Genomic DNA, 12604 nt, shown 5'->3' with positions numbered 1-12604 from the left:
GTGGATAAACAGAGTGAGGATATTCTGTGTGGGTTTATACATTTATAGCCATTTGTGACAGCTGGGATTCATTCTCTTCCCTTGCAGGACTTTCCTGGGAGGTAGTTTTATTTTTATTGCAAAGCAGGAGGATTACCTTGCAGCAGTCTGCCTCCTTTGTAGAGGTGAATGGCCAGGGCTGCATCAAACCTGTCTGAGGAGGTCAGGTTTGCTATTTCAGTTGGACTTTCATACATGAAAGCATCTTTAAGAACACAGATGTGACCTGCAGCATGGAGATGATTCCTTCATCATTGGAACAAACAGAAAAAGAATAAAGGAGTCACTGTTAATGTTATAGGCACACCAGTGTGTGAAGCAAACTTAATCAAAACGTTTTTCCTTAAACTTTGCTCTGACTTTCAACTTGATGCCACCTTTGTTCAAGCAACCAGGAGCTGCTCACAAGGCTGGGGTTTTTCCCTGGAAGGTATTTGTTATCTTCCCCACTGTGAAGCCACAGGCACGCTCCCAAGCCAGGTAACACTGCATGGGCTGAGCCTGATGAACACAACTTCCAAAACCCAGACAAAATGAAGCATGCCCAGGACCCCTCCTGACTCAATTTATTCTCTGGAACCCTCCTTTTGAAGGGAGGTGTCAGAATGTCTGTGCCAGACTCTTTTTGTGTCAGACCTTGCTCTTAGAGATTCTCAGCCCCTGTTCTGCAGAAAGGACACAAGTGAAGAGAGCACAAACATGTCCAGCCAGTCAATGCTGCTAAAAATGCAGAACATCAAGAATGAATGCACTGAGAAAGCCAGAGAGCTGAGTTCCCCTTCTGTCTGATGGTGGGTTTAATTGCTTCTTGTCTCAGCTCACCCACTTATAAACCAGGCAAAGGATAACTGAAGAATAAGCAAAAAACTACACAAAAGTAATTATACAAATACCTTCACAGCCTGCTTGAAAAATCTTAAAGAAATGGAAAAACAAACAACAAACCCCTGCCAGTCAGCTTGGCCATCCACCTTTACACACAGTGGTTCTCAGATGCAAACACTGCTGCCAAGGCTGCCAAGGATTGATTGATTGATTGATTGATTACAGACAGCCTCACTCCTCCCCTGACACCAGAATCAGCTATCAGCGCTCCCAGGAACATCAGCCAGAGCCACACAGGAGTAAATTGTGTCTGCTGACACGGAGAGTTTGCACTGCCAGGATCACAAACCCAGCACGAGAACCTGCCCTGCCCATCCCACGTTGTGGCAGTTGATTGATTTCTCATTGTGTGTTAATTGTCCTGGCATTAAAATCCTGCTAGCTCATTGACTGCCTGGATCGTGTCAGCTTGCATTGCCTCATCACTGCACAGCCTCCCGAGAAATGTGATTTTCTGTCCTGCAGAAGTTAGTCACTGCAGAAAGTGGTGATAAGAGTGCTGTGAAATGTCTGGGGGCCCTGGAGGAAGTGTTAGCTCTGTCAGACAGAGCTCTGTGCCACAACATATGGTGCTGGATCTCTTCCTAAAAAGAAAATCTAAAAAGAAACTCCTTTCCTTTCACTGCTCGAAACAAGACCAATCAGTTATGAGAAATGCTAGCAAATAATAAAACACAGCCACATTTTAAGTGCTTATGGCACTGCAGAGCAGCTCCTAACAGCAGCTGCCCCAGGAGCTGGTTCCAAGCCCCTGCCTTGCCCCTGGAAGGGCTCTCCATTCACATCACAGCACTGATGCCCAAATCTCCCAGCTGTGGAGGCAAAACCTCCTGGGCAAATCCTTGGGATGCTCCATAATTCACTCCATGATTTCACAGGTGCTCATTAAATGGTCTGAAAGGATTTTTTCCCATCAGTATTCCAATTACCATAAATCACTATCATGTACGAGCAATGTGTTTGCATACTACAATTAATTTGAAAATAACTCTCTCAGGACATCAGGAATCAAGAAACTCAGCCAGGAATTCCAATCCTAAGTGGTTTTATTTTTAAATGCAGTGGGGATGACTGCTTCTCCTGCACGCTTTCCACAGCTCCAGCCTCCCTGGGGAACGACAGCTGTTTCTGCAGTAACACAGAGGGACTCCCTCAAGTGTTCCCAGGCTCAGGGATTGAGCATTACCTCTACAACTTCAATTTTTTGTTTTTTAACAGATTTTTGTTCTACTCAGGAGCACTTAAAAATATTTGCATACACCTTTGGAAGGAAAAATAAGCAAATATTCTCAGAATAATTCAAATTCCCAGATTTCAAGAGGCCTTGAGCCCCTAAACATTCCATTGGGTTTGATATCATTAATCACAACCTTCCAATGATGCATCTATGCAAATACACGTGTGTAGAACTGAGTTACTGGGCAGTATTTAAGTGCTGAAATTTACAGTGTTATTTTGATATTTTCTAAATGGCTTTTCATCTTTATAACCGAAAAAAGCAGACTGATTTTCACACATATGCTGTTACCAAGGAGCACGATTAGGGAGTGCTGCAAAGTTACTGCAGGGGATTTTTTGGAAGACTGATCTGTGTGTGAAGTCCCAGAACGAAGGCGAGGCAGAGGAGACACAGGATCCAGATCTCTCCTGCTCCTGGCAAATGTCTATTCACATTATTTTGTCATTTCATGAACAAATACTTTGTGAATGAGAAATAAAAACGAACGCAGCTCCTGCAGTCTGGGGATCAAAGACAAGACTGGAAAGGCCAAATCTCAGGGCTGCATTTTCTCTCTATCACAGCTCTAATACAGGAGATCATTCCCAAGTGCCTTAACAAACCTGAATGCTGCTTGGATCTAGAACTGGCCTTGCCACATTCTTCCCTTCTGCTGAAGCTCTCGTGGAAGCCAATGCCATGACTTGGGGAAATAACATTTCTGAAGTGGAGCTGAGCTGTCAGACCCCAGATTTTGGGTGTTTCTCTCAGCAGAAAGCATCAGGGAGAACTTCAGGCATTCAGTAAATGTGAGAGAGTATTTTTAGAAGTACATATACAGCCACTGCTTACCCTGATATTTATACACACCTGAGTATTGGACAAAGTATCTCCCACTCCCTTTCATTTCAGCATTCAGGAAATTCATTTCTCTCCTTTTTGGTACATTTTTTCTATTCTTTGGAAATCACAGAGCCTATAAGTGAAACTTTCAAGTGTGTTCTCTGGATCTACACTGTGTGCAGAGACCCTGCTAAAAGGTACAGCCCTTTTCTGACACATTTTCACTTTGGGATTTCTATACAAAAACATTTTTCTCTAACTCATCTATGAAACACCAAGCGATGTTTTACAATGTTTAATTTTTTATTCCCTGCATAACTGATCACTGCTTCTCACTTCTCCTGGCTAGCAGTCTCCCCTCCTTCAGCATGAATCTGCAGTTCACAGGTTTGCATTTAAGGAATCAGTTTTAGGGTTCCAAACACAGCCTGGCTGACGAGAAGGCACAGAGTTAAAAGTGTGTTTATTTCCAAGGTATTATGGCTGTGAAACTTGCTCTGTTTTCTGTGATGTCTTCCTTTCGGAAACATTTACATTCTAAATTTCAACTGATACTGATTTAATGGAATTACTTGCAGACAAAGAATGTTTGATTTCCAAAAAGCTCCTGGTAGGTGGATACACTGACACTTCTTGAATGGCACAAAATAGGCTTCATCCAAAAATATTAATTATCTCTTTCCCTCAGCTGTCTGTTCTGCACAGCAGCTGTGCACCAACACTGTTAAATGTATATGGCACAATTCAGAGCTTGTTAAGGGAGCACAGTCATCCCACTGCCTCTCAGAAACTTGGCCAGACCTGAATACTCACAATTCCCACGGAAGCTCATCAAATTACACGAGTTGAAACCCTGCCTGATCTCCTGTTTTCTTTGCAAATGATCTTATTTTTTCAGAATTGTTAAAACAACATATCCTTCGCTTCATTTCCCTCCCAAACTTCTCCTTGAAGCAACACAGAGAAATTGCATTGGCATGAGTGAACTATGAATAAAGTTCACTGTGACCCACAGAAATTAAAAATGTGAGCGAGGATGGGGACCAGCTCCTCCTGCCTGTGTTCTGAAGTCAGTAACTGAGCTTTGGAAGGAGCAAAGAACTCTGCAAAGCTTAAACCCGTGCCACAAACAGTTCTTGCAGTGCAAGCATGGTGGTACTGAGGGCAGCCCCTGGCAGGGATGGATCTCACAGATGAAGAGCTGACTGCAGGCTCCTGCTCTGGGAATGGCCACAGGGCCAGCAGGGGTGTCCCAGCAGGGATGTCCCAGCAGGAATACCCCAACCTGAGCAGGAATGTCCCAGCAGGGATGTCCCAGCCTGAGCAGAGCCAGCAGGGATGTCCCAGCAGGGATGTCCTAACCTGAGCAGAGCCAGCAAAGATGTCCCAGCCTGAGCAGAAATGTCCCAGCAGGGATGTCCCAGCAGGGATGCCCCAACCTGAGCAGGGATGTCCCAGCAGGAATGTCCTGGCAGGGAGGCGCAGGAGCTCCCACAGCTGCCCTGAGGACAGGAGGATCCCCTGCCCTGGGACTGTTCCCCTGTGGGACTCCAACACTGGCACACAGGGTAAAACAAAATAGCAGAAATGTTTGGATTACTGAATCACTCCAGTAAATGTCTAAGCTCAAAAGCAATTGTCCAGAGGAATGACAAGCACTGCTGGATTTGTGGTCTTAATTCTCTTGCAGCTGATTACCTGGAGATTTACAGAATGGCTGTCTCCACTGGCCAGTTAATGACAGCCAAAACAATTTCTCCCTCTCCAGAAAACATTTACATATTGGCAAAACAGTTAAGCTAAATCTTCCTAATTAACCTATGAATTCCAGATTTCTATTCCTCCTTACTACCAAGTAATAAAAGATGAACAAAACATTTCAAGGGGCAGGGAAGAATAATTTCTTCCTTGACACCCTCTTTGATCTCATTTCTAAGGCTGAATAATGGCAGCCTAAGCACAGACTTTTGCTTAGTGCTGTATTTATTCATTGCTCATATTTTTTAAGGTGATTAAAGATGATGCACACCAATAGGAAGAAAGCCCACAGCACATTCATTATACCACTTGTTTTAGCAAGTTGATTTTTAGCCAAATTAGATTCTGGTACCTTTGTCACCACTTTAAACTCAGGAAATGAGTATCTTATTTATGAAAAGATGAAGCAGTTATTGGAAGAGCTGTAACACCATAAACAGAGCATACACTGTGATATTAAGCCATAAAATTAATCTGTGCTGGCAAGTGTTCAACCCAGAGACAACGTCATTGTTTCATTTATATTTAACCAAAAGTTCAACATTTTAAAAAAATTGAACAAAACTTCCTAAGCACACACACAGCCACAGCTGAGGGCAAATATTAACTGGAATATGTATTTTATGTGCATTAACACACATGATACAAAGTTTACCATGTGCACATAAGCTCAGGTATGGCAGATGAGTGTTAGAAGTGACTCAGCCAAGCCTTTGGCCACACATAGAGGTTTTGTGGGTTTTTTTAATGGCATAAAGTCCTAAGAAAACCAGTATTGGATAGAAATGTCTGCACAGGATGGTTTTAGTGCCTGGGTGACTGACAGGACCAGCAGATAGGTTCCACCACACCTTATACAACAGCAACCCTGCAGAAGTCTAAGGCTGCACTTGGAATGGCACAAGCAGTGTGAAACCTTCATGTCTGAGGATGCTTCTATGGGTAACACCACACGTGAGAAAATGCACAGATCAAGGTCAGGGAAAACTTGTTACAGCAGAATATCCCAAGAGATTCATCCAAAGATGAACAACTAAACTGTGGATGACTGTTAGATAAGCTGAAACCAAATCATTATTTGGGGCCTCAAGAGGACAAAACTATTGGGAAATTGTTTTATTTTTACAGTGACTTATTTTTTTCCTAGCTGCCACGCACAGTGAAGCCCCAGCAGCAACGCTCTCAGCCACGTCCCTTTCCCACGTCACAGAAAAAGCTAAACGGAGACATCAGCAACATTTCTGCGGTTCTGTTCGCCCGTGCCACTTCCCAGACCTGCGGCGCCGTGTCCCATCCCCGGAGAGCCGCACGGCACAGCCCGCAGCGGGGCGGCCACGGAGCGGCCCCGGCACTGCCCTGCCGCCCGTGGCACTGCCCTGCCGCCCGTACACCGCCTGTGCCACCGCAGCCAGGGCATCCACCGGAGCGGCCCCGGCACTGCCCTGCCGCCCGTGGCACTGCCCTGCCGCTGTCACACCGCCTGTGCCACCGCAGCCAGGGCATCCACCGGAGCGGCCCCGGCACTGCCCTGCCGCCCGTGGCACTGCCCTGCCGCTGTCACACCGCCTGTGCCACCGCAGCCAGGGCAGCCGCTGCCCGCCGGGCTGTGCGGGACCCGGGGCGCGCTGCGGGGCGAGAGGAGCCGGGTCTCCTCCGGCCGCGCCCCGCTCCGGGCGGGCGGCGCCGGGCCGCCGTGCGGCAGCGTGGGCCGCGCATGGCGGGCTCGGAGCGCAGCGCATCCTTCCCCAGCCGCCCTCACCGGATCCTGGCGGCCGTGGTGGCGTTGCCGGTCTGTGCCCGCAGACACGCCAGCAGCAGCAGCCTCATCGCTCCGCTCCGCCCGCCGCCGCCTCACCTGCCCGCGGGCCCGGAAACGGCGCTGCGGAGCGGCCGCGGCCCCGAGCACCGACCGCGCGGGGGTGCGCCGGCCTTGCCACCTGGCGACCGGGCACCTGGCTACCCAGCCACAGGGCTTGGGTGCCTTGCCAGCCCTCCGGACAGCGCTGTGTGCCCTCGGCACGCAGGCACTGAGGTGGCACGCTCGGATCATAGCGGGGAACGTTAACTCGAAGGCCTCCCCAGGGAGCATCACAGCCTCTGCCTCCTGATTGCACCCAGGGCGTGCCTCGTGCTCGGTGCAGGAACACCGTTGGGAGAAAATCTAAACGTGGCCAGGATGCCAAGCACCAGGACAGCCAGAGGAATGTGCTAGTCCGAAGAGTGAGGCAATGGGATGGTCAAAGAGCACTTGCCAGCATCGGGAAGGTCACAAAATGGAGCAGAACCAAAGGTGTGTGAGACCAGGGAGAGGTCTGGTAAGAAACCACAACAGGCAGAACCCAAAGCTACAACAAAACAGGGAAGAAAAAAGAACAAACCTGAACTCCAGATGAAGAAAACGATATCCCAAAGCAGCAAGCCAGTTTTCGGGATAAAAGGGTCCAGCCCAGTTATGGCCAGAAGCACAAAAAAGCTGAGTGGGGCAGCAGGCAGGAAGGCGAGAGGCCAACTGGGAGATGACCAGAAACAGGTGGCTGATGGCAAATACCCACCTGAACGTGTTCCACCATTTGTAAAATATTGAGAACAGGTGCAGGGCACTGGTGGTGATGAGAAGGGGGCTGATTGGGCAGAAAACTCACTTTTTTGCTTATAACCTGGTCTGATTGCCTGATGTAATTCACCACAGGGTTGCACAGATGCCAGCTTCCCCAAAGGCTGGAGAAGACGGGGAAAAGTGGTCTTCAAAAACCTGTAGTGCCTCATTGGTCAAATTTCACTGGCAGGTAGAAAAAATATGCCACATGCAGAGAAACACTGAATTATTCGTTTTTGAAAGAGTACTTCTTCCAATAATTTGTGTGGATTCCTGAGGCTAACAGGTGTTTTGAAATGGAGGGTTTAGAAGTGATAAAAACACACGCTGGAGTGGGTTCTGGCAAACTGTAAACATTTTGGTAGGCAGGCTCATGTTTTGGTAAGGAATCTTAATGCTGCAGAGCTGTGTTAACTGCATCTCACTGAGTTATCCCTTAGATTCAATACAACATTTCTTGGACTGCCTCAAACTCCAGTGGAACTAAAAATTGTGTCTGCAAGCTTGAAGAGCAACACATTTTTCAGAAATGCTAAAAATAGAGTAAATGCTAATCTAAGGGAAGGCAGACCCAAACCACTGGTTCTAGAATGGTTTTGTCACCATCTGGAAAGTGTTTCTGGCATGAAGTCCCACTCCTGCTGAGATGTGGAGGGCTCCAGTCAGCCTGGCCAGGACTCTAGCCTTGGAGCACGTTTGGGCTGTCACAGAGCTGTCACACGGGTGCCTTTGAGCCCTGCTGGTTCCAGGGTGTCCAGGTGACACATCCAGGTGTGCCACACCAGGCAGCTGTGGCAGTGCGTGCCCAGAGCAGCCCGTGTCACCAAAACTGGAGACTCTGCAGCAGGGCACTGCCCGTGGCTCTGAAAGCCACATTTTGGGTTAGCAAAGCTGCCCAACACGTTTAGTGTGCAACACAAAGAAGAAAAAACACAGACATTAAAGTAAGACAAAGCCAGCTCCGTGAGAAATGAGGAAACTCAACCATTCATCTGAGAAATAAAGAGGAAATAAAGGAAACATTCCAAGAGATTTTAACATGTTTTCACAATTTATGGTAACTCTGGCTTTATGCTGTAGAGGCTTTGACTGAAAAAATAACCTGGAAATGTGCAGCACTGTGTTTGAAAACAGGGATGTGCATGATGCATTCCTGTAGAGACACAGCTGCACTCTGTGCTCAGAAAGGGTCGTGGATGTATCAGAACGAAGTTTTAAACACACTGTAGCTAGGTATTGTTTGGAGGGAAAGGAAAACCTGCTTCCTGCTGTACTTCCAGAGAGAATGTGTGTTCTAACAGCAACTTGTGAATTTTAATGAGTGCCCACGTCTCTGTACCTGAAGAGTTAAGTAACATTTTAATGTACATTTCAACATTTTAATGTCAATTTCAACATTTTAATGTACATTTCAACTGCTGCTCAGCATTGTTGGTGTTTGTACCAGTGGGATAGGTCACCACAGAAATCTCACCTCACTCACCAAGGGAAATTATGGAGGGTCTAAAACATGAAAATAAGACACAGTAGTACAAAGTGTGCTTTATTACTTTGAAAATACTACTAAACTCCTCACAAAGTGCAATCACAGTTAATATGGCGATACTGTATTAAGCTAGGAAAAGATGAAATGTAATTTTGTTACAGAATTGGTCGTGTTACAGTAGTTCACAGAGAAATGTACAGCTCCTTGCTTTTTCCTCATTGTCCTTTGTCATGATATTTCTTAACTATTTAAGAAAACAAATATATGTAATGAGTCATTTTTATGGCATATGTTATTTACAAAGGCCCATTACAGAATTATTGTATTTACTTTTACAAGCATCACTTGCTCCACTACCAACACTGCCCCAAAGTAAGTCATGCCTAAACGCTTGGTATGTAACTGCATGATGTCAATAAACGTAACTTTTTCACTGAAAACACACAACCAGCAGTGCCTTACCCACTTTGTTCTGGCCAAAACCAAGACTTTAAGATCTGCTGCTGGAGACAATTCCATGCATACACAACCTCAATGTGTGTGATGGTGGAACTGCAGCACATCTCAGGGCTGCAGTCTTGCAACCGCTGACGGATGTTTTCCCATTTTAACCACCATGTTAACCATGCTTTGTCCCACGGAAATCAGTGTTCACCCTCCTTGTGTGCCTGGACAATTCCTGCATGCCCTCACACCCAGCTGCTGCTCCCACCCCTGAGTCACCAGGCACACCCTGGGCGCTGAGCTGGGCTCAAACACGTATAAAAACACAGATAAAAACACGGACAAAAACAGCCTTTACAGCACACATTTATCACCTTTCCCTGCTGAAAGGCCTTGCTGTGAGACAATCTTTAACTATAGCATTAAATAACCCTAAAATAAATAAATAAAAAAAAAAGAAACTAAAAAAAAGATGATTTGGGGTCTGGAACATCTCTTTTGAGAGAATGTGCTTATTCTCGAGCAGGCTGAGAAGGGATCTCATTAATGCATGTAACAATCTCAGAGGCGGGTGCCAAGACATTGGTGCCAGCTCTTTTCAGTGGTGCCCAGCCGCAGGATGAGGAACGATGCCCATGAACGGAAGCTCAAGCCCCACCTCTCGGTGGAGAAGCCTTTTCAGCAAGGATGGCAGCGCGGAGGGTCCTGCCAGCCCGCAGACACCGCACACACCGGGCGCCTTCCTGCGCCGCGACCTGCCCGGGCCAGCCACAGCTCCCTTCCCTGGCACCGAGCCGCTCCGGGGACTCGGGCCGAGCCCATCTCCCTGCGGCAGCCGGGCCAAAGCGGGAGAGGGGCCGCACACCGGGGTGCCCAGCTCCGGCCGGGCACCGCCGGACACCCTGAGGGACACCCTGAGGGACCTCCCGGCTGCTCTGAGGGACACCCTGAGGAACCTGCCCAGCTCCGGCCGGGCACCGCCGGACAGCCTGAGGGACACCCTGAGGAACCTCCCGGCTGCCCTGACGGACACCCTGAGGGACCTCCCCGGTGCCCGCCCGTCCTGACGGACACCCTGAGGAACCTCCCCAGCTCCCGCCCGTCCTGACGGACACCCTGAGGAACCTCCCCGGTGCCCGCCCGTCCTGACGGACACCCTGAGGAACCTGCGCGGGCGGGCGGCCGGCAGCGCCTTCCAGGGCCGGCGGCTGGCCTGCGCCGCCGTGCTGCTGGCCGAGCTGCTGGAGCGAGTGGCCTTCTACGGCATCACGTCCAACCTGGTGCTGTTCCTCAACGGGCCGCCCTACGGCTGGGAGGGCGCGCAGGCCAGCCAGGCGCTGCTGCTCTTCATGGGCATCACATACCTGGTGTCGCCGTTCGGCGGCTGGCTGGCCGACGCGCTGCTGGGCAAGTTCGGCACCATCCTGCTCAGCATGGCGCTCTACCTGCTGGGCATGCTGGCCTTCCCGGTCATCGCCGCGCCGCACACGCGGCAGGGCCTCTGCGGGGACATCCCGCTCTTCCCCGTGGAGAACTGCTCCTGGCCGGCCGCCAACGCCAGCCGGCCGCCCTGCTCGCAGCTGGGAGCCGCCCGCTACTGCGCCGCCGCCACCTTCGTGGGACTGGTCCTCGTGGGGCTGGGCGTCGGCTCGGTCAAGGCCAACATCACCCCGTTCGGGGCCGACCAGGTCGGGTATGGCGGCAGGGCTGGCACCGCGGCTGGCCGCGCTGGGCTGGGCACTGCCGGCCCGCTGCCCTCTCGGCGGGGGCTCGGCCTGGGAGGGAATGGCCTCGTCCAGCAGCGTGTTGGGCTGGGCCGTGTTTGGGGTGAGTTTGGTGCCTGTGGGGTGGCAGGTCCCGTATGACCCTTGGGTTCCTGGTTACCCTGCCTGGGGTTACCCTCACCCTCTGTGGGGTCTGAGCTGGCTCGGCCATCACCAGCTCGAGGACTTGGGTTGAATACTTCATGGTCATTAAGTGGACTGTTAATTGTCCTCACTGGTGAGTTTGTGACCTCGGAGCTCATCGGATGAAGTACAGGACACACATTTTAGCTGTGACAAGGATGACGTGGGCCTTGAAAGGCAGTGGCAGAGGCCTTTACCATCCGTGCCAAAGGAAGGCTGCAGAAGCAGCACTTTCCATGCTGTTGGTGTTTGTGCCCTGCGCTGCCCTTGAGGGGCATTTCTGTGCAGGCTCGTGCTGCATCACATGATGGGGAAGCTGCTCTGGCCGGGGCAAACATCACCTGGGCTGCTCCCGAAGCACACATCCTGTCAGATGAGCTCGGGGGGACCCGCCACAGTGATACCATCCATGGGTCAGCCCTGCAGAGCCCAGGGGCTGCACAGAAAACTCTGAGAGGCAACCTGCACTTCATTCAGCTGGAATGCTGTTACATGTAGTTGTTTTACAGTGCTGTGCTGAGGCAGTGTGCTGGCTGTGGATGTTGAAATGTAATTTCTGCTTCGTAAACAGAGAATTTCAGCGTGCTCAGGTACTGCTGAGCAGCTTTTCTAACTAAACTGAAAGGCCAGAGCTGGCTCACTGAGTTCTGGTTAGAGCAGGTATCAGAAATGCCATGAATTCTTTGAGAGAGGGAGAATCCACCACAGAATCCTTGCCAAGCATAGCTCTGTTCTCTGTTGTGCAGTTTGCATTTGTCATTCTTTGGCATTCCGTGTATTCTGAATTCTGGGTGGAAGGCAGTATATAAATGTAAAACATTATTATAGCCCAGGATTGTGTGTCCCCAGTGCATGAGCTCTGCTTAAGCCAGCCTGAGCCCATCCAGTGAAATTGCTTTAATATGACTTTATCTTGTAAGGTGTTTTTCAAAACTGACTGCTTATCCCCAGAACGCTTTATGAAAGTTAAATATGGGAGATAAATAATGGCAGGAACAGAGCAAAAGAAGAGCCATTGCCAATGGAAGCATAGCTGTTGTAGCTGGGTTTTGTAAAGGCTTTTCCCCCAGGATTTCAAGGAGAGCAGGGTTTTGGCTGGGTTTGCAGATAATTCACAGTGATTTATGTAGGGTGAAGCAAAAGAAATACTCCTTGCTGGGCCATAATAATCAGTGGAGCTCTGCTGAGGCCTGAATTTTTCCCTTTTTCTCTTTTTTCTGGCCCTCACGGCCAGGCCACTTCCGCCCCGCCGCGCCCCGCCCGGCCATATGACGGCTCGACGGGCGGAGTGACAGCGCCTCCCACCAATGGCGCCGCGCCACTGCCGGGGGCGGGGCAGGGCGCTGGCGGAGTGACAACACCCTTGACCAATGGCACCGCGCCGCTGGGCGGGGGCGGGCCCGCGCTGCGGGCGGGCCGGGAGCGCG

At 49.9% G+C, this 12604-nt stretch overlaps 2 protein-coding genes across 6 annotated transcripts in view; one reads left to right on the top strand and one right to left on the bottom strand.

The window, feature by feature from the left end:
* The window catches only part of GLT1D1 (glycosyltransferase 1 domain containing 1), a 38222-nt gene extending 30967 nt beyond the window's left edge, over positions 1-7255 (bottom strand). Inside the window, exons 1-2 of one of the 5 annotated variants that reach the window (XM_039724873.1) lie at positions 7123-7255; positions 137-285 (exon numbers count right to left, since the gene is read on the bottom strand). In XM_039724873.1, the coding sequence (XP_039580807.1) occupies positions 137-184 (48 nt within the window). In that variant the 5' untranslated portion in view covers positions 185-285; positions 7123-7255. Of the gene's footprint in view, positions 1-136; positions 286-6503; positions 6805-7122 lie in introns of those variants that run through there. The other 4 variants (XM_039724870.1, XM_039724872.1, XM_039724869.1 and 1 more) reach the window with 4 other exon arrangements.
* Positions 7256-9899: 2644 nt separating this feature from the next.
* SLC15A4 (solute carrier family 15 member 4) overlaps positions 9900-12604 on the top strand; it is a 24169-nt gene continuing 21464 nt past the window's right edge. Inside the window, exons 1-2 of the mRNA XM_039724669.1 lie at positions 9900-10320; positions 10363-10958. Coding sequence (XP_039580603.1) covers positions 9900-10320; positions 10363-10958 — 1017 coding nt within the window. The remainder of the gene's footprint in view (positions 10321-10362; positions 10959-12604) is intronic.

Source organism: Passer montanus, unplaced genomic scaffold (genome assembly GCF_014805655.1).
Source record: "Passer montanus isolate IOZ18808 unplaced genomic scaffold, ASM1480565v1 scaffold53, whole genome shotgun sequence".
Lineage (NCBI taxonomy): Eukaryota > Metazoa > Chordata > Aves > Passeriformes > Passeridae > Passer > Passer montanus.
Note: the sequence above shows the minus strand (reverse complement) of the source record. Positions and strands in the feature narration are given on the sequence as shown.